The sequence below is a fragment of the Mirounga angustirostris genome, unplaced genomic scaffold, assembly GCF_029215605.1.
Source record: "Mirounga angustirostris isolate CCGP_5_RB_7025 unplaced genomic scaffold, mMirAng1.0.hap1 SCAF_10, whole genome shotgun sequence".
Taxonomy (NCBI): domain Eukaryota; kingdom Metazoa; phylum Chordata; class Mammalia; order Carnivora; family Phocidae; genus Mirounga; species Mirounga angustirostris.
The window spans coordinates 35,192,835-35,212,654 of NW_026991718.1; the positions used below are offsets into that span (position 1 = coordinate 35,192,835).

General features: G+C 39.1%; 2 protein-coding genes and 1 non-coding gene across 7 annotated transcripts in view; 2 read left to right on the top strand and 1 right to left on the bottom strand.

Annotated features, from left to right (window-relative positions):
• Positions 1 to 15,099, bottom strand: part of NPHP1 (nephrocystin 1) — a 54,261-nt gene extending 39,162 nt beyond the window's left edge. For 3 of the 5 annotated variants that reach the window (XM_054509713.2, XM_045884525.3, XM_064572192.1), the window contains exons 1-6: positions 14,997 to 15,099; positions 11,495 to 11,568; positions 7,420 to 7,480; positions 6,247 to 6,371; positions 1,397 to 1,628; positions 990 to 1,091 (exon numbers count right to left, since the gene is read on the bottom strand). In XM_054509713.2, the coding sequence (XP_054365688.1) occupies positions 990 to 1,091; positions 1,397 to 1,628; positions 6,247 to 6,371; positions 7,420 to 7,480; positions 11,495 to 11,568; positions 14,997 to 15,065 (663 nt within the window). In that variant the 5' untranslated portion in view covers positions 15,066 to 15,099. The remainder of the gene's footprint in view (positions 1 to 989; positions 1,092 to 1,396; positions 1,629 to 6,246; positions 6,372 to 7,419; positions 7,481 to 11,494; positions 11,569 to 14,996) is intronic. The other 2 variants (XM_064572193.1, XM_064572191.1) reach the window with 1 other exon arrangement.
• A 402-nt stretch (positions 15,100 to 15,501) lies between these two features.
• The window catches only part of LOC123851042 (uncharacterized), a 62,832-nt gene continuing 58,513 nt past the window's right edge, over positions 15,502 to 19,820 (top strand). Inside the window, exon 1 of the mRNA XM_064572189.1 lies at positions 15,502 to 15,640. The gene's annotated coding sequence lies outside the window, so the exon portion shown is untranslated. The remainder of the gene's footprint in view (positions 15,641 to 19,820) is intronic.
• LOC123852158 (U6 spliceosomal RNA) lies at positions 17,455 to 17,559 on the top strand. The gene has a single exon (XR_006792781.1). It is a non-coding gene; the product is annotated as a U6 spliceosomal RNA (small nuclear RNA).

Below are 19,820 nucleotides of genomic sequence, written 5' to 3' on the forward strand. Positions count from 1 at the left end.
TCACCAATGGCCAATCACTTATTCAATCATGCCTATATAACAATACATCCATACAAACCTCTAAAAGACAGGGTTTTGGGAGCCTTGTAGGTTGGTAACCACATAGAATGCTGTGCTGGGTGGGAGGGTGGCCCCAGAGAGGGCATGGAAGATCCAGGTCCCACTCTTTCCATTTCCCAATACCTTGCCCTATCCATGCCTTCCATTTGGCTGTTCCTGAGCTGTAGCCTTTATAATAAACTGGTAAACACAGGTAAGGTCACCTGAGTTCTGGGAGTCCCTCGATCAAATGATCAAACCTGAGGAGGCATGTGGGAACTGAATTTATAGCTGGTCACTCAGAAGTACAGGTGGTCCATGGAACTTGGGACTGGCATCTGAATTAGGGTGGCTCCGGGGGTAAGCCCTTAACTTGACAGGTCTACGCTAACTCCAGGAGTTAGTGTCATAATTGAATTGAATTGTTGGACACCTGATTGGTTTCAGAAAACTGGTGTGGAAAATAACATGTATCTGGTGTTAGAAAAAAATCACACAATTAAGTGTTAGAAGTGGTGTCAGAAAAAAAGACATCTCAGTGTGGTTATGAGATAATTATAAATGCATTTACAGTTTACAGTTTGTGGTTTAATATACGATCGTATATTAGTGAAAGTTAACTGTGGTTTCGTTTGACAACCAACAATAAACTATTAATTTTTATGATCAGCATTAATCCACAAAGCACTTTGTGTCATAACATTCTAGGCCTCACCTGCATAACAGCACTTCACAGATCCCCAGGACTGTTAACACACAAGATTTTCCCCATGCCCTGTCCCTCTAAAATTAAAGTAAATTCTATATCTCAAGTCATTCACTAGTCAATTGATCAAAGAATACAGCTTAACGTTTTATTAAAAATGAAGACAAGTTTTGAAAAAAAATTTTTTTTAATGGAAAAAGTCTTCAAAGGAGAAAAAGGGAAAGACTAAACAATAAAGACTAACCTCCACGTAGGTTCTGGGAATGAGACCTTTGTTTCCTTTGGCATTCTTAGCTATCCACCAGCCATCAGGTTTTTTTTCAATTATAAGGAGAATTTCCCCTTTCTTAAATCAAAACAAAGTAAAACATTTTAAATGAAAGTTGACCCTAAATTAGAAATTATCAACACTGAAACTATTTTCAAAAATAAAATAGCATTTAATTTCACCATTCTCCTACCAGATAACTTTGATAACATAATTTCACAGGATTACTGTCTATAAATCATAATTTTTACTTATTTTATTAAAAGAGATTGAGTCTTTAAAAACAATACCAGGAACATGTAATATAGGCATATAGCTAGAGTTTTCTTATTCTTTCAGGTGTGCAAACTTATCCTTAGGTTAGGTTCTAGTCTTGTTTCTACCTTAAATGTAAGATCCCCAGCTTGCTGAGCAGTAAAATCTCCAATGGCAATGTATTCTTTACTTGTTGCCTGGTGGTGGGATTCATTTTCCTGTTTCTCTTCCTCTTCCTCTTCTGTTTCTTCTTCCTCCCCACCACTTTCTTCACGCTCTTCTTCATCATCATCATCTTCTTCTTCTTCATCTTCACCAGCAGAATCATCATCTTCTTCTCTTTCAGTAGGTGCCCCGATTCTGTGAAAAATAGTTCTATAAGGATCACTTGAAATAACATATAAGAACAGATCAAGTAACGAGGACAGCTTCTACATACAGAAGATCCTACCCGTATTTGGAGCTGGGCAAATAAAGGAAATAAGGAGAAAGCACAACTCATGGTTTCTACCATCTAGGGAACAATATGTGACTTGAGGGACTGAGTGGTGAAGGAGTTAATACATCTGAGTCATGTATGGGACACGGCAGAGCACGCACGGGACTTGAGGCCATGGGACATGTATTCAAGTCTTGGATTCATCCATCCATTCAGCAAATGCTGCTTGAGCACTGTAATACAGTGGTTAGAGCACGGACTCTGAGTTTCCATTCGGGCTCTGTCCTCTCTTTGCTGAGTGACCTTGCATAGGTTTCTTTTAAGCTTTCCATTTCTCATTGGTAAAGTGACGGTAATAATAGAACCTGCCTCACAGGACTGTCATGAAGATTACATGAGTTACAAATCTGCAGAGGGTTTAGAACAGTGCCTGCCCACCAACAGTTTTTAATAGAAGTCAGCTATGATGATGATAATGATGTATGTCAGGTCCATGTCAAACACAGTGGATATCAAACCTGGTAAATCAGGTAAACAATTCCCTGTCCTCAAGGAGCTTACAGTGAGACAATCTAGAAAATGGGTAATTACAATATAGTTCGATAGGTACATTAGAGGTATACACAGGATACTAAGGAAACACACAGAAGGACACTTAACCTACACTGTATGGGTGGGGGTCGGAAAAGGCTTAGAGGGGTGCCTGGGTGGCTCAGTTGGTTAAGCGACTGCCTTCGGCTCAGGTCATGATCCTGGAGTCCCGGGATCAAGTCCCACATCGGGCTCCCTGCTCAGCGGGGAGTCTGCTTCTCCCTCTGACCCTCTTCCCTCTCGTGCTTTCTGTCTCTCATTCTCTCTCTCTCAAAAAAATAAATAAAATCCTTTTAAAAAAAAAAAGAAAAGGCTTAGAATTAGGTCTGGAGGGATGACTTGGAATTAATGAATTAAAAAGGAAATAGAAAGGAGGCGGAGGGAGTGGAGAAAGGAGGCTCAAGTTGAGGGAACCTCAAGTAGCTCACGAATGGTAGGACAAGGCTTGAAGAAATGAGTAAGAAAGAGATGAGGCTGAAAAGAGGTGAGCAGAATGCAACCCATGTGAGCTTGCTTTCTAACACAGTCTCTAAGAATGAAGAGAAGGTCATGATCTCATCTGTACTTTGAAAAGATGACCGGGCTACAATGTGGGGAACACATTGGAAAAAGGGCTAGAGGCAAAGGTGGCTGTTAAAGTGAAACAAGACAAGAGTATGAACTAAATAATAAAAAAAAAAACTAGCATTAGGATGAAGAGAAAGACGTTTGTGAAGGTATTAAGGAGGTACAATGGGAGGTGAGGGAAGAGAGAAGAATTAAAATAATACTAGTTTGGATGAGTCACTAAATCTCTCTGAGCTTTATTTGTCATTCAACACTTAGCAAAGTCATCAAACGTTTCCTGGGCACCTACTGTGTGACAGACAGTATGTGCTTGGGATACGACAATGAGCAAAACAGAGATCTTTGCTCTCCTAAAGCTTACATTAGAGAAGCTTATCTTAAAAATAGGGATAACAATATATTTAGACTGATGCAAATGAAACTTGCTAAATATAAAACCAGCCAATTATGAGATATTCTCCAGAATAAAGAGTACTGGGTTCCCTTGGTTTAAAATATTTGTAGGATACCCTCATACCACAGTGACCTAAACATAAACAGTAACTTAACAAAATTTTTACACCATAAAAATAAAAACCCATAAAATATGTCATATTGATTTTCCAAGTGCCCCTTTCCTTTTTTAGGAGATCTTTTGCACTTATTTTATGAGTCAATTATTCTAAAATGTTGCCAAGGATAATGGGAATTTGACATGATTATTCATGGTTCTTCTTCATTGTGTTAAGAGTGAATTTTAATTACTGATTTTTGGATGTTAAACTAACCTTGTGTCCTGGAATAAATTCCACTTAGTCATGCTGTATTGTCATTTTGAAATGATACTGGATTCTGTTTGCTAATATTTTATATTGGGTTTGTTCATGTGTTCATGAGGGCCTTGCTATTTTTCTTATAATATTCTTGTCAGGTTTTGATATCTAAAGCTCATAAAATGATTTGGGATATGTTCTTCTATTCTCTATAAAGATTCTGTAATACTCGTATTATTTCTTTTTTAAATGTTTGCAGCAATTCATCAGTGAAGCCACCTGAGAGTTTATTCTGTAGGAAGGTTTTTAATCACACATTCAACTTCTTTAGTAGATATTTTAGCAGGACTATTAAGATTCTCTCTTCACCTTGTGTCGAGTACCTTTTATTTTTCAAGGAAATTATTTTATCTAGATTTTCAAATGTCTTGGCATAAAGTTGTTCATAATATTTTCACAGCATCCTTTTAATTTCTATAGGATCTGTAGTGATTAGTTTTCATCCCTGTTTTCTTGTTGTTGTTTTCCTTTCTCTTTCTCTTTTCTTGATCAGTCTTGCTAGGGATTTATCCATTTAATTAATTCTTCCAAAGAACCAACTTTTGGCTTTATTGATATTATCTACTATGTCTTTTTATTATTTATTGTTTTCTGCTCTTATTTCTATTATTTCCTCCTATCTACTTGCCTTGGATTTAATCTCTTGTTCTTTTTGTTTTCTTAAGTTAGAAACTTCAATAACTGATACTCAACTTTTCTTCTTTTCTAAGGTATACACTTAAAGCTATAAATTTTGTTAGCTGCCATTTCTCTGCTTGATTCCTCCTTATCCATCCAAGCTATACATCTTTTCCAACAAATTCTTTAACAAGTTGAAAACAGCTGTTTTATAGTTCTTGTTTGCTAATTTTCACATTTGGATCATCTGAGCTTCTATTGGTTATTTTTTCTCTTTATTATATGACATTTTCCACCTCTTTGAATCTATATATTGACTCAAACTGAGAAACTTCTCAGTCATTGTTTCATCAGATATTTTATAGCTGGAGAATGTTCATTTTCTACATTTGAATGTTCTTAAAATACTCCACTTTTTTCCATTTCATCCATCTTTTCTTCTTTTAACATATTAATCATTATTTAGAAGTCCTTGTCAGCTAATTGTATTATCTAGTTCAGATCTAAGTCTGCTTTTATTGACTATCTTATTATTTAGTTGCTGATTATTTACTTACCCCTGCTCTTTTGTACTTCCAGTAATTCTCTTATTAGTGGATATTATGGATGAGACATTTAGAGATTTTGGATTATGTCATCTTCCTTTATAGTGTTGAATTTTACTCTGTTATACAGTTAAATTATCATGTTCCTGTTAAGGTCTGGTTTTAGGCTTGGACAAGATCTACTTTAGTCTTGTCTTTATTTCAAGATCACAGTTCTTAGTATTAGGGTATTTTCATTACTCCTAATAACAGCAGTGACAATGACAGCATGACTAAGGCCTTCTGTGATCTCCACTAAATGCCTGAAGCATTCACCAAAGTCTCTTTATTCTAACTGGGTACAAACGCCAGTATTTCTCCAGGATTGCATAACTTCCAGAATCTTTTAAGCTCTCAGTCTCCTAGAAGGTACTTTCTGCCAGTGCTTCTGGAATCATGCTGTGTAGCCCAGGAGTCTATTCAGATTTCTGTAGTTGTCTCTTGCAACTCCTTTCTCTCTCCCAGAAGTCCCAATGGCTTTGGGAACTCCAAAATTTGACCTCTGCCTCCTGAGCTCAGTGATACTGCTGCTCCCTGTTTAGGATCCACCTTCCTGTACCACAGCCCATAAATTTTCCCCAGGGAGAGGATCTGGGTGAATGTAGAACTCAAGTTCCTTTGTTATCCTGTATTAAGGCCATCAGCCCTGCTTGGCTGATGCTCAGTGACTTCGACCAGCTGTTTTATATATTTTGTCCAGATTTTATAGCTGTTTATGGTAGGAAGGTTAAGTCCCAAACCAGCTACATTGTCATTCTCGGTAGTGGAAATCAGTGGAAATTCTAGAATCCTTGCATCTACATCCTTTAACATTTTTCCCAGGATAGTGTAAAAGTACGTGAACAGCACTTGAAGAGTCTAAATAGTTAATTTTTTTCCTTTTTGCTTTCCACAAATTGGGTTTGTTTATACCATCAAGTTTTCTTTCCACTTTGCAAAGGCTGTTATTAACATCTACTACAGCAGACAATGCATACTTCTGCCTCTAATTTTTAAAGAATATTTATGAAAGAAGGACGCAAATAGACAATCCAAATAATTTCTTTTTATGTAACAACACTGACATTAGAAGCATCATCCTTATTTTCTAACACTTGTTTATTTAGCTATTCAGATCGCTTTTTTGTTTCCCCAACTAGATTTTAAATTACCTAAGGGCAGATAATGACATTATGACTTTCACTTCTTCACATCTTTTATAGGATCTAAGACTTTCTACTATACACAATAAATAAATGTCAACTGATTATACTTGTTATCACCATTTGTTTATATCTATACTCTTAATATGTCTTTATTCTGAGTCAAACATTAAAATTGTTGGTGACATTATATCTGAGAGAAAGAAAGTAAGGAAAGAAGCATACTCAGTTATATTTTCTCTACTTATGGACACGGCAAGTTCCTGCAGTTGGTGGGTAAGCTTATCCAAAAGACTGTGCTCCTCCTCTTTTTTCTGATTATAGTTCCCGACAGGAGCAGGTTCATCAGCCTATGAGAGAATATAAGTATATTTCACTGAAAAATTTATTTCAGTTTCTTATTATATTTATTTTAGAAGGAAAAAAATACTCCAGTAAGTTCTAGAAGATAAAGTAAATGTCAACATGAGACTAGGCTACCTTAGAGAAATAAGATTAAAAGAAAGGTAGATTATTATATTGAAATGTAACCCAAATGAAGAAATAAATAAAATTATACTACTTGGTTTTTTGTTTGTTTTCTTGTTAGCTATTCCAGACCCTCTATAGTCCGTAAGAGATAGGTTCCAGACAGAAGATAGGCTTTGGAGTCAAAAAGACAGGTGCCAATCCCAAGTTCTGCCACTTTTTGGGAGTGGGACATTAAGAAAGCTGCTTCACCTTTGGGAGACTCAGCTTCCTCACCTGTGAAACAGGATAATTAGATTTCAAATTTAGGGTCAGCCTGCCTCCTAAATTCAAGAGTTTTGTGTCACTGAAATTGGGAAGAGATGCTCAGAATGTGGGTAGGGAGATGACTTTTAGATGCCTTCCACTTTAAATGCTCTGTCAATCTCTGGCCCTGGACACTTAGCTGAAGCTCAGGCTCATGCTAACAGGGAAAATCCTGAAGGAACTTCCAAGAGTAAATTCTAGTTCCTCCTATTTCTGCAGAGTCACTGACATTAGAGCTGCCATGTGATACAAGAAGCTTCTTCACCACTTACTCAGGGCCCGATTATGTACTCTCCCCACAGTGTAATGAAAATCAAAACAACTCTAAACTGTAAAACAGAAAACTTACACAATGTAAAATTAAAAATAACTTCCTGGACTTTCTGGGTCCTCAATGCTGGGTAAGTTCACCAAAGCTGAACTTTTCTCAGCATTTAGAGGCCTGGCTTTTCTGCTCCAAAGCACACACTCAGTAAGCCAGTCGGGCAAGTCGGCACTGATCACAGTTAGACTTCACCACCATTAAGCAAACCCGGGAACTCACCCACTCTAATGAATTCCTACGTAATGAAAACATCTGTGTAAAAACAGGTTTTCTGTAATATCATTAACCATAATACTTACTTTGTTTAATTTTTGAAGAGCATTTTTATTTTCATCTATTGCCTGTTTTAATTGGAAACATCTAAATTTTCAAAAGAAAGAAAAAAATATTAATTTTTCTGTTGTCAGGCTAGAAAGTTGTTTTAAAAAATCATACATAAGTCTTTAAGCTGGCAAGGCAATTAGTTATTCTATGAATGATGTTAAAAAGTTCACCTGTAACTGCTTTTCCACCCACCAGCTTGGGTGATCCTCACATGCTCTAAGGTACACAGGTATGACAGCCAACCTTCAGAAAGCTTAAGTGACTCTGAGTTTCAGTTTCCTATCTCTAAAATAAGGAAAGCACTGGACTTCAAAATGCTTCTTCAGCTCTAAAATTCCATAAACCCAGGACCTAGCCCAGAAGACACCCTTAAGGACGATAATGACAAAGTGCACCATGCAGAACGCATAATGCTAGGCACTTTGCAAGTGCCACCTCATTTGAGCCTCACACCAACTCTCACTCCGGCAGAAGGAAGGTGAGGTTCTAAGAAGGGGTCACAGTTGTTCAGTGGTGGAGAAACATGTGAAGACAGAGTTTAGGGTTCTACAGCTGGCCTCTTCCCACCTCAGCACATTCCCCTTTTAAGCTTGGCCTATCTAGATGGATACAGTGTTTTAATTATTCCAACAACAGTTCATATAATGTAGCTTAAGTCTTAGACCCCAGTAAGAAGTATAAAAATGACTGAAAATGGGCTACATCTAATAATGACAGTTATCAAAATTCAAATGCTCTCTAAAAAAAAGAACCTGTGAGAATCAATATTTTTATGCCGTTGGTGTAATTTTTTTATTGTAATACTGTAATATTGACCTGCAAGAGTCAATATTTTTTATGCTGTTTGAGTAATTTTTTTTCTTACAGAAACTAGTGAAATGAAGTAGCAAAAAGGGGGACAAAAATCTTTTGTGAAAGAGGCAGAAAAGAAGGGAAAATAGCAAACTGTGGCTGACCCTGCTAGTCACTTATCCAAAAGCCCTTCCACCACCTGCGTCTATGCTGACAAGGTCAGCCCCCCATTGACACCGACACTGACAGGGCTCAGAATCCACTGTGGGTGGGGTCGGTGTGTGGCCCAGTGCTGGCCGACAAAACATGAAAGAAATATGTTGGGTACTGCCTCCCATTTTATCCTCCCTGGTGCAGCATGTGAAGAATCCTTCACCCTTTCTGCTTTTAGATACGGACACCTGAGGACTCTGTAAAGGTGAGAGGAGCCATCACAGCTAGATGAGGATGACAGAGCACAGGGACAGCAAGGGCTGGTCTTGAGGACATCACGAGCCACTTATCCACCCTGGGAGAACCTACTTCCAGACCTTTTGTGGAATGAGACTGACTGTAGAGACACTAGCTTTAACAGGTGCCTTGAAGAATCCTAACTGAAACTAGACTCAAAAATTTCACTTAAGAGCCAGAGTAGAAAACTATGAAACAAATTATTTATTATAATGACCCCCTTCATATCTATAAAATTATTAAACTCCTCATATTTTCAGATATTTTAAGATTTCTGCATCAGGATAAAAACTCAAGCACACATTCATCTTCACCACCTCCTGAAACCCCACAAAAAATGATTAAAACATTTTAAAAGGTATTAAACCCTGAATGTAGGACAATGAAAGAGAGACCACCTGTCAACAAGATATTTCAACAAATTTCTGGGGCGCCTGAGTGGCTCAGTCGTTAAGCGTCTGCCTTCGGCTCAGGTCATGATCCCAGGGTCCTGGGATCGAGCCCCGCATCGGGCTTCCTGCTCAGCGGGAAGCCTGCTTCTCCCTCTCCCACTCCCTCTGCTTGTGTTCCCTCTTTCACTTTGTCTCTTTCTGTCAAATAAATAAATAAAAAATCTTTAAAAAAAAAAAAGATGTATTTCAACAAATTTCTGCTGCATGGAAAAAAGGTGGAAGCATGTTCTTCTATAAAGAGAGGAAGAAGCCCCTAAGAGGAACAAGATCTGCCAGGCAGAGAACACCATGATTTGGGTCAGCAGGTAGGAAGGACTGGGGAGGGAGGGGTAATGAATGTGTGCCTAAGGGAATATATTATGAAGTTCTACAGATGAAGACAACCACAATGGCTGGGATTTGCTTTATATATTATGTTATGTTATGTTATGTTATGTTATGTTATATTATATTATATTATATTATATTATATTATATTATATTAAATGATATCCATAGCATCTAACCTATAAAGGCAATCAATCTTAAGGCAATCTAGGGGCTTTATATTATTTAGGAAGAGAGTAAAGATACTGATTAAATTCAGATTTATTTAAGGCCCTTTGATAAGAAGTCTGGCTTTTTAAAAAGTCTGTTCACAGAAAATCTGAGCCAGCTAGCTTCCCCTTTCTCTTATCTCACCCCTCTCTGCTCTCCCTCCTTACCAGAGGATTCGTCTCTAAAAAATAAAGTTAATGAATGACCTGGGGAGAATTACAGTTGCCAAATAAGTTTTCTATACACCAGGGTTAAAGCCCATCCTATTCTGGCATTGGGCATTCCTCAGCCTAACAGCTAGTTCCCTGCCCCTTGAAAATCCCTGCCCACCTACAAAGAACTTCACTCTCATTCAGGGGATAATATTGTAGGAAAGAGACCTATATATACAACAGTAGAAGAATCCTGGACTGCTATCTGGAATAATCAAACTAGTCCCTCATACTTTTTTTTTTTTTAAAGATTTTATTTATTTATTTATAGGACAGAGAGAGACACAGTGAGAGAGGGAACACAAGCAGGGGAAGTGGGAGAGGGAGAAGCAGGCTTCCTGCCGAGCAGGGAGCCCGATGCGGGACTCGATCCTGGGACTCCAGTCTCATGACCTGAGCCGAAGGCAGTCGCTTAACCAACTGAGCCACCCAGGCACCCAGAAACAAAAACTTTTAATGGGGAGACAAAAGACCAAGAATAGTCCAGGAGGTTCAATACCTGACTCCAAGGTGTTTCAGGAAGAAAGGGACAAACAGAAGTAAAAAAAAAAAAAAGATCTTCTAGGAAAAGAAAATCTTCCAGAGCTTATGAGAGACAAGAGTTTTCAAGTTGAAAAGACCAACTGAGTGTTTAGCAGGATAAAAATGACACCTAAATACATCGTGATGAAATTTCAAAACACCAAGGCTGAAGAGAAAAGCCCCGAACAAGTCAATTACAAAAGAATGATCATCACTGAATGCAAAGAAACCTGACAATATCTTCAAAGATTTAAGTAGAAATTATTTTTACTATATAATCGGCCAATTATGATTCAAACGTAGGGGCTGAGAGTTTTCTGACCAGGTCCCAGGATCTGAGGCTATAGTAGGCCAAGGATCTACCATAACTCTGCCTCAGCCACTATGCTGACACGGAGCAGTTTTTATAGTTGCTGTCACAACAAGTCCGTAATCTTCAGGTTTAGCTTAGTTTTTCCTAGATCCTTAGTTATACCATGAGGTAATCCTTCCATTTGATTCAAATGGACCAAAGCCTCCAACTCCAATGAGACTGCAGTGAAATTTTCTCTTTTGCTTGACTGAATTCTGCATTTCTCAGCAGTCTTCAAACATTTTTATTGACTGCCCACTGTAATGTCTTATAGCAAAGTCATGGCAGACATATTACAAACCACTGTGGGAACATTTTTCTCAAGGATATTAATAAGTAATTCATGGTGTTATTGTGAAAATTAATCAAGAGGTTTTAGAGTGTGGACCACACTGCTTGGGACATAATAGAGTACAGAATAAATGTACAGAGTAGAGAATAAATGTAAGTTGCTGCTTTATAACATTTGTAATTCTCTACTTAATCTTACCATTCCATCACTATTTAGACCTGGGAGATAAAGATAATTGCAAGAAGTATTTTTAAATACATTTTGGAAAATTTCATTCACTGTTACCTCAGTATTATTTCCCATTATTATTTTGTCTTTTTAGAAATTGTACCATAAAAAAAGGAAAGAAATAACACCTCAAACAATTTCTATGCTATAAATACTGCCCATTGAAATGTAAGTATGGTTTCTGGAAAGTTTATATAATTCAGTAGGTTTTACCTTTGGTAAATATCTCTCCTTTTACCGGCGTCTAGAGCTCCTTTCAATCGACTCTCAGAAAGCAAGCTATCAACCTACAATAAATAGAGACTGTTAGAATATATTGTTAAATACCATATAACCTTAGGAAATAAAATTTTAATTCTCTTTTCCCAACATTTCACAATGAACACTTTTAAACATACAATGAAGTTTAAAGAATTTCACAGTGAACCCCCATATACCCATTACCTAGATTCTACCATTAACATTTTACTATACCTTTTTGATCTATCTATTCATCAATCCATCTTATTTTTTATGTATTTCAAAATAAACTGCAATCCTCATAAATGATGTACCACGAGTATCGCTAATGAGAGTTCAATGTTCAGTAAAAAATTTATATACAATGAAATGCACGTATCTTAAATATATATTTGCTGAGTTTTGGCAAATGCATACACCCATGTAACTCTAACCCCTATCAACATATAGAAAATTACCATTACCCCAGAAAGTTCCCAGAAAGGATGTACTCTTTTGTGTCATCCTTTCACACAGCATGTTTTTGAGACACTGCCATATAGAATCATTAGTTTATTCCTTTATGCTGCTCGGTAGTATTGTATGAATACGTCACAAGTTTGTTTATTCTCATTCTTCTATCTTACACCTTGACTTAGCATTTTCTAAACACTACATGCAACCTTCCCAATGTCCGCCCAAAAGAAATATGTACCCACGTGGGTACATCTTTTCTAAAGATGATGTGGAGAAGATAAAGTGGATGAAAGAAGAGGAAAGAAGAGAAATTGAAATTCACTCGTTTCTTCTCTACCCTTGCTATTTTGCATCTGAGTGTTAGTTACAAATTCACAGCTGGTGACAGAGTCAGTCATAATAGGCATGACCCAGATGGACTCTTGATTACTTGTCCACGGACACCAAGTTGGAAATCTGTTTGTTTTTTGCTTCAGGTGTCCGTTGTGGAGACAGGGAAAACCTAGCTCCCACTATGAAGGAGCACTTCCCAGACACTTAGGCTATCAGAAGACTCCTGGGACAAGTCTTCTGCAGGTTGACTAATCTTCGTAATTGCTCTGTTTCATCTTAGTCTTAGTAATAATTTTCTTTGTAGTTTACTTCTGAAACTTTCCTGGTTCTCCCAATGTCCCACTAAATTTAAAATCAGATACAGAACCATATTAAGCATCTAGCCGAAGCTCACTTAAGTCAAAGCCTCATCAAGTTTTATTTCTACCAGAAGAGTATTTTGTTTTTATTGCACCACTGTAAAATCTAAAAGTCACTTAAGAAATATTTATCTATCAGGGCACCTGGGTGGCTCAGTTGGTTAAGCGACTGCCTTCGGCTCAGGTCATGATCCTGGAGTCCCAGGATCGAGTCCCGCGTTGGGCTCCCTGCTCGGCGAGGAGCCTGCTTCTCCCTCTGACCCTCCCCCCTCTCATGTACTCTCTCTCATTCTCGCTCTCTCAAATAAATAAATAAATCTTAAAAAAAAAAAAAGAAATATTTATCTATCAAATCTTTGTACTTTTTATTTTTTAAATTTTTTATTTTTATTTTTTATTTTTTATTTTTTTTAAAGATTTTATTTATTTATTTGACAGAGAGAGCCACAGCGAGAGAGGGAACACAGCAGGGGGAGTGGGAGAGGGAGAAGCTGGCTCCCCGCAGAGCAGGGAGCCCGATGCAGGACTCGATCCCAGGACCCTGGGATCATGACCTGAGCTGAAGGCAGTCGCTTAACCAACTGAGCCACCCAGGCGCCCTAAATTTTTTTTTTTTAAGATTTTTTCTTTTTTTTTTTTTTTAAGATTTTATTTATTTATTTGACAGAGAGATAGACAGAAGAGCACAAGCAGAGGGAGTGGCAGAGGGAGAGGGAGAAGCAGGCTCTGCACTGAGCAGGGAATCCAATGCGGGACTCGATCCCAGGACCCTGAGATCATGACCTGAGCCGAAGGCAGACGCTTAACCATCTGAACCACCCAGGCGCCCTTTTTTAAAGATTTTATTTATTTATTTGAGATAGTGAGAGCACAAGCCAGGAGACAGAGGGAGAGGGAGAAGGAGAAGCAGGCTCCCCACTGAGCAGGGAGCAGGATGTGGGGCTCGATCCCAGGACCATTCAGGAGCCCCAAATCTTTGTACTTTTTAAATGAGAGTCCAAAACAGGACCAAATATGAGCACTCAGTAAATCTCTTGTCTATCAAAGATTAGACAATAATTTTATTTAGTAGTAGATCAAATAAAAACAGTAAAATTAGCAAAGCAAAATAAGAATTTTGGAAAAAATTAACAAACCATTAATTACTACTTATTTTTTCTTCGTATTTTTTAAAGTCATATATATTTGGTGTTCAAAATTATGAAAATACCAAAAAGTATGAAGAAAAACATAATAAACATTTTAGCACACACAGTTACTATCCTGGGATGTTTCCTTCAATCTTTTTTCTAGTATATTAGATATAAAATAATTTTATTGAAATACTGTATGTTCAATTTTATATCTTATTTTTTCTACCTTGATATTTTATCACAAATATTTTCCCTAACACACTAAAATATTTTAACAAATTTTAATCATACTATTATATCCCATCCTAAGTTATTTATCCATTCCCCTATTACTGATCATTTAAGTGATATCCAGTCTTTTCTATTATAAGTAATATTGCGATGAACACTTTTATACATTAATCTCTGTCCCAATAAATTTTTTATTATTATGTATGGAAAATCCCTGGAAATGTAATTACCCAGCCTAGGACCGTAAATATTTACTACATCTTGTCAAACTGCTTTCCAGAAATGCTGTACCTTATACTCTGGAGCAGCGTATATAAGTTCATGTTTCATCACACCCTCCCCAGTACTGACCATTGAGATTTTTTAAATGTTTGTGATAGTTTATTTCCTTTGCAGTTACTTGATTATTTTTTAAGTTGACTTTTCTCATGTTTATGAGTTCCTTGCACTTCTTTAGTTCATCTCCTTTGCTAATCTGTCGTATCCTAATATTTTTCTTACTATTAGGACTATTCTTTGACACATATTTGGTTTGAGTTCATGTGAAGCAAAAACAGCCTTCACTGAAAGATGGCTCAAAGGTAAGGGGGCAATGGAGAGTGGAGGAAAGCGATGGGCGCGGAGATGGTTGGAAAAGGTTATTGTTAAGATTAAATTTGGAGGTGAGGTGGGTTATGGGTGTTGTCAGGTTGGAGACTGAGATGTTAAGGGGAGGGGGAGGACGGGTCGATGGGTCACGATTTTCGGGAGGTTCAGCTTCCCGGGGGTTGTGTTTAGGAGCAGGAGGGGTTAGAATCGGGGTTAGTGCCGGGATGCTGGGGTGGAGGAGGGAGCGCTATAACTCGGGAAGGAAGTGGGTCGGCGCAGGCTGCCAGGATTAGGGTGCACCCCAGATCTCGCCCGCCGCCACAGCCCAAGCCACCTCGTGGTGCCCAGGCCCCCGGCTGGACAGCCGGACGATACCTGTAGCTTCAATTCCTGACTGCGGCGCTGCAGGGCCTGCAGAGGATTTCGCTGCCGCCTAGCCAGCATCTCCCTCGCCTCCGCGCTGAGCGCGCACCGGTCGCCAGGGAAACGACGGCGGCGGCGTGGGAAGGTGACGTAATCACTGCGCGTCCGCCTCGCAGGCGAATGGAAGAAAAACGTGGAGGTCGTCGTCTGTTGTGGTAGCCACCGCGCCACCCCGCAGGTCCTGGCCTTTCAGATTAGGCCCGCTGCCCAGGTAGTCCTGTTTTATTGGCCAGGGTTGGGGTGGAGGTGGGAGAGAAAGCCCAGCGGCGTTGGAAACTACATGTCCCACGGTACCTCAGTATTACCACGGCATTACTGTCGGGGTTCTCGGTGTTAACGGCGTTTTCTTTTTCTTTTTTTTCTCAAGATTTTATTTATTTATTTGACAGAGAAAGACACAGCGAGAGAGGGAACACAAACGGGGAGTGGGAGAGGGAGAAGCAGACTCCCTGCCGAGCAGGGAGCCCGACGCGGGACTCGATCCCGGGACTCCAGGATCATGACCCGAGCCGAAGGCAGTCGCTTAACCAACTGAGCCACCCGGGCGCCCAACGGCGTTTGTTTTTTGATGCCAGTTTTGCTAAAGTAATCGTAAGGTACAATTTAAGCATCTTAAACTCTTAAATTAACTGCAAGGATAGCTTTCCTGTGTGGCCTTCATGGGATACATGATTTTGTCGCATATTCTCACATCAAAGGACAGCTTTTAATTCTTTGCCATTTGGGGTTTTGCTGGTTCCATTTCATTTTAGTTTTGCATGTTGTCACGTTGTCTATCCTGAGTTCTGTGAGGACGGTGATTTTGTCTGCTCAACAAGTGTCTGAGCAAATAATTACGATCTCCATTTTGTATCTTTTCTCAGGGAAATTGTAGTAACATTTTCCCAGGTGGTACGGAATCCTCTAAGTCCAATTCCCAAACTTTGCACTACACCCAATAGGAATGATGATGGTACGAGCTCACTTTTCAAATGATGAACTACATAATGCGCTTCAGTACAAACAGGTTGATTCCACAGGCCCAACTACTATGTTACTTATTTGTGTACTTTTTTCCTCAAATATACATAGAGAAGAACGACAAACAGGTGTCCACCTCATTGAATTTTCACACTGAACACACCCTCATGTCACATCACCCAAACTGGGATACAGAACATTACCAGCACTCTTAAGTAGTCTTCCCCTCCTAATCCCTACCCACCCTCCTATGCCAAAAGTAAACACTGTCCAACTTGTAACAACAAAAACTCGATTTGCCTCTTAAAACTGTACAACAGAATCATGCAGTGTGTCCCGGAATCTTGTTGGGCTTTTTTCAGTCAACATGTTTGTGAGATTCATCTGTATCATGGTATGTAGTTGTAATTTGTTCAGTTCTCCTTGCTCTCTGGTATTTCATTGTGTGATACACTCTTAATATACTTATTTGAGCCCTGCATCATTGGACTCCCTGCTTAGTGGGCAGTCTGCTTCTCCCTCTACCCCTCACCCCACTCATGCTGTCTCTCTCAAATAAATAAATAAAATCTTTATTTTTTTAAAAGATTTTATTTATTTGACAGAGACAACGAGAGAGGGAACAAGCAGGGGGAGAGGGAGAGGGAGAAGTAGGCTCCCCGCTGAGCAGGGAGCCCAATGAATGGGGGGGCCTCGATCCCAGGACCCTGGGATCATGACCTGAGCCGAAGGCAGATGCCCATGACTAAGCCACCCAGGTGCCCCTCAATAAAATCTTTAAAAAAAATTGACTCAAATAGCCATAGTATTTTTTCTTTTCTTTTTTTTTTAAAGATTTTATTTATTTATTTGACAGAGAGATAGAGAGAGAGCACAAGTAGGCAGAGTGGCAGGCAGAGGGAGAGGGAGAAGCAGGCTCTCCACTGAGCAGGGAGCTGGACATGGGGCTTGATTCCAGCACCCCAGGATCATGACCTGAGCCAAAGGCAGCCGCTTAACCGACTGAGCCACCCAGGCGCCCCCAGACATAGTATTTTCATTAAAAAGGTTTGTAACAGGGACACCTGGGTGGCTCAGTTGGCTCAGGTCATGATCTCGGGGTCCTGGGATATGCCCCACAGTTGGGCTCCACGCTCAGCAGGGAGTCGTCTTCTCCCTCTCCCTTCGCCTCTCCCCCTGCTCGTACACTCACTCTCTCTAATAGATAAATACAATTTTTATTTTTTATTTTTTTTAGAGAATTTTTTTTTATTTATTTGACAGAGAGAGACACAGCCAGAGAGGGAACACAAGCAGGGGGAGTGGGAGAGGGAGAAGCAGGCTTCCCGCGGAGCAGGGAGCCCGATGCGGGGCTCGATCCCAGGACCCTGGGATCACGACCTGAGCCGAAGGCAGACGCTTAACGACTGAGCCACCCAGGTGCCCCAATAAATACAATTTTTAAAAAGGGGTTTGTAACAGGGCTCACTTATACTAAAATTGGACCGATACAGAGAAGATTAGCATGGCCCCTGTGCAAGGGTGACATGCAATTCGTGAAGCATTCTATATTTTAAAAAAAAAAGTTTGTAACAACAAATGAAAAAGGATTGCTATAAGATATTTTTAAATGGATTAATAAATCAGTACTTCTAAGTGGTATTGTAAGAGGTAAGCAAAATCCATCATTTATATTTATTTTACATATATATCTGTAAGTAAATGGAAAAAATATTCTGTATCTGATTTATAAGGACTTCCATATTTTAAATGAAAAAAGGTACAGGGTCATGAATATAGTATAATTCTATGTTGGTAAAAATAAATAAATAAAACCCCTGCATGTGTGTATGAGCAATGGGGAAGGATGCAAAAAGCTGCCTACTCTTGTTCACCTCAAGTGGAAAGATGACTTTAATTTTATACATTTTGTACCATATTCAGGGTTATAACCATTTATTCCGTTGAGGAGCTTGTTAGAAATGCACATTCTCAGGCCCTACCACAGACCTACAGCATCAGAATCTATATTTTATAATACCCCAGTGTTTCATGTGCATATTTAAGGCTGAGACATACTATTTAAGTATTCAGTGTGCTGTAAGGGATGAAATTACTCCGCTAACAGCCTTTTTCATTAATTTATATTTCTTTTGATTTGTAATGCTCAGCAGTCACCTTAACAGTAGTCATTGCTTCTTTCTTGTTATCCCTTGATGCCATTATTAAAAGCAAAGTGATGTGGGAAGCAAAGGCAAAAGAAAAATTAAATTTCCTTACTACTTACAGCCCACTGACAAGTCCTTGAAACAGGCAAAGTGACCTAGGAACTCAGCTGCCTCAATGTTAATACTTTGTTAAAGGCAAAAGACAATCATAGCCCAACCCCCAGGATCCTGTAAGTCTACTTTAACATATAAAAAATCCTTTGGAAACTTCCTTTATCTCTACCCTGCAAGATACATGTTGGCAATCATCCCCTAAGCATATGACCCACTGATATACATCTGAAGGGGTCTCATAACTGAGTTTTTACTAAACAGTAATAAATGACCTTTTCCTAACAATAGCTAGCTGCCTCAAGGTCCTGGAAACCGTTTCCAAAATTCCTAGAGACTTACGCTCTCCCTAACACCTTCCCAGCTTGAAAGTACATAATCGCCACTCCTCATGACCTCAGTGCAGCTCTTTCTGCCCACAGGTCCTGTCCCCGTGCTTTAATAAAACCACCTTTTTGCACCGAAAATGTCTCAAGAATTCTTTCTTGGCCATCAGCTCTGAACCCTAACATCTTTCCTACATCAAAAGTAACCTAAAACAAAGTTTTGCAGTGAGGTAGCTGAAACCGAGCAAAACATGGTGACTGTTTCTCCTGAGAACAAGGTATTTTGTAAAACTCATTATGATTTTCTTCCATCAGTGTGTTAAAATGAATTGTCAACTTTGTATTGCTACCTTACAGGAGACACTGAAAAAGAATTTAATGGTTTTTGAGAGACTCATTATGTAGAACTGGTGGAACCAAGTAGTTAGGAACCTACTAAAAAGAAATTACACAAAGAAAACAGAGAAAGTTGGCTATTTCAGGATCTTAAAACAATTCACCTCAAAAGTGTCAAATATTTATGAGCACCTTAGTGGAAAGCAGTGGTGGACCTGTGGTACAAGATGTTTAAGGCACTGGGCTCAAAGAGCTTATGAGCTAGGGTGATGGACTAGAATCATGAAGCTGTACCACCTACCAAAGACTGTCATAGAAGTGTCACCTGCACAATTTCCTGCCAAGTACACATTGCATTTGAGTTCTTGAGTAAGATTATCCAATGAAAACACCAGGCAGTTTAAGTGTGAAGCCGGAAATAAAAGGATCAGGTGAGGCAGAAATATCTTAGAGGGGTTCTGCTTGGATATGATAGTTAAGCCTGGGGACTGGTTGGGTAATCCAAAGGAAAGGACAGAGCAGAGGACCAAGGACTGAAGTTGAAAGAACTTAGAAAAGGGAGTAGTGAAAGTTTGGAAATGTGGGAAGGTTTTAAATTATTAGGGAAGTGTGGGAAGAATTTCAAGGGAGATCCTGGCATTATCAAATACCCTGGAGGTGAAAACTCAAGGATTCAGAAATGGCCATTAGATGACAAAGGCTCTGGGGGGGTTGCAGAGGGCAGAGTGCAACAGGTTAATGGGCAAAATATTTAGGAAGAAAGTGATAGTGGACTTTTTCTAATTAGCAAATGATGGGGTCAACTAAAGTTTGTTTTTTTTTCCTGACAGAGACAGAGATAGCGAGAGCAGGAATACAAGCAGCGGGAGTGGGAGAGGGAGAGCAGGCTTCCTGCC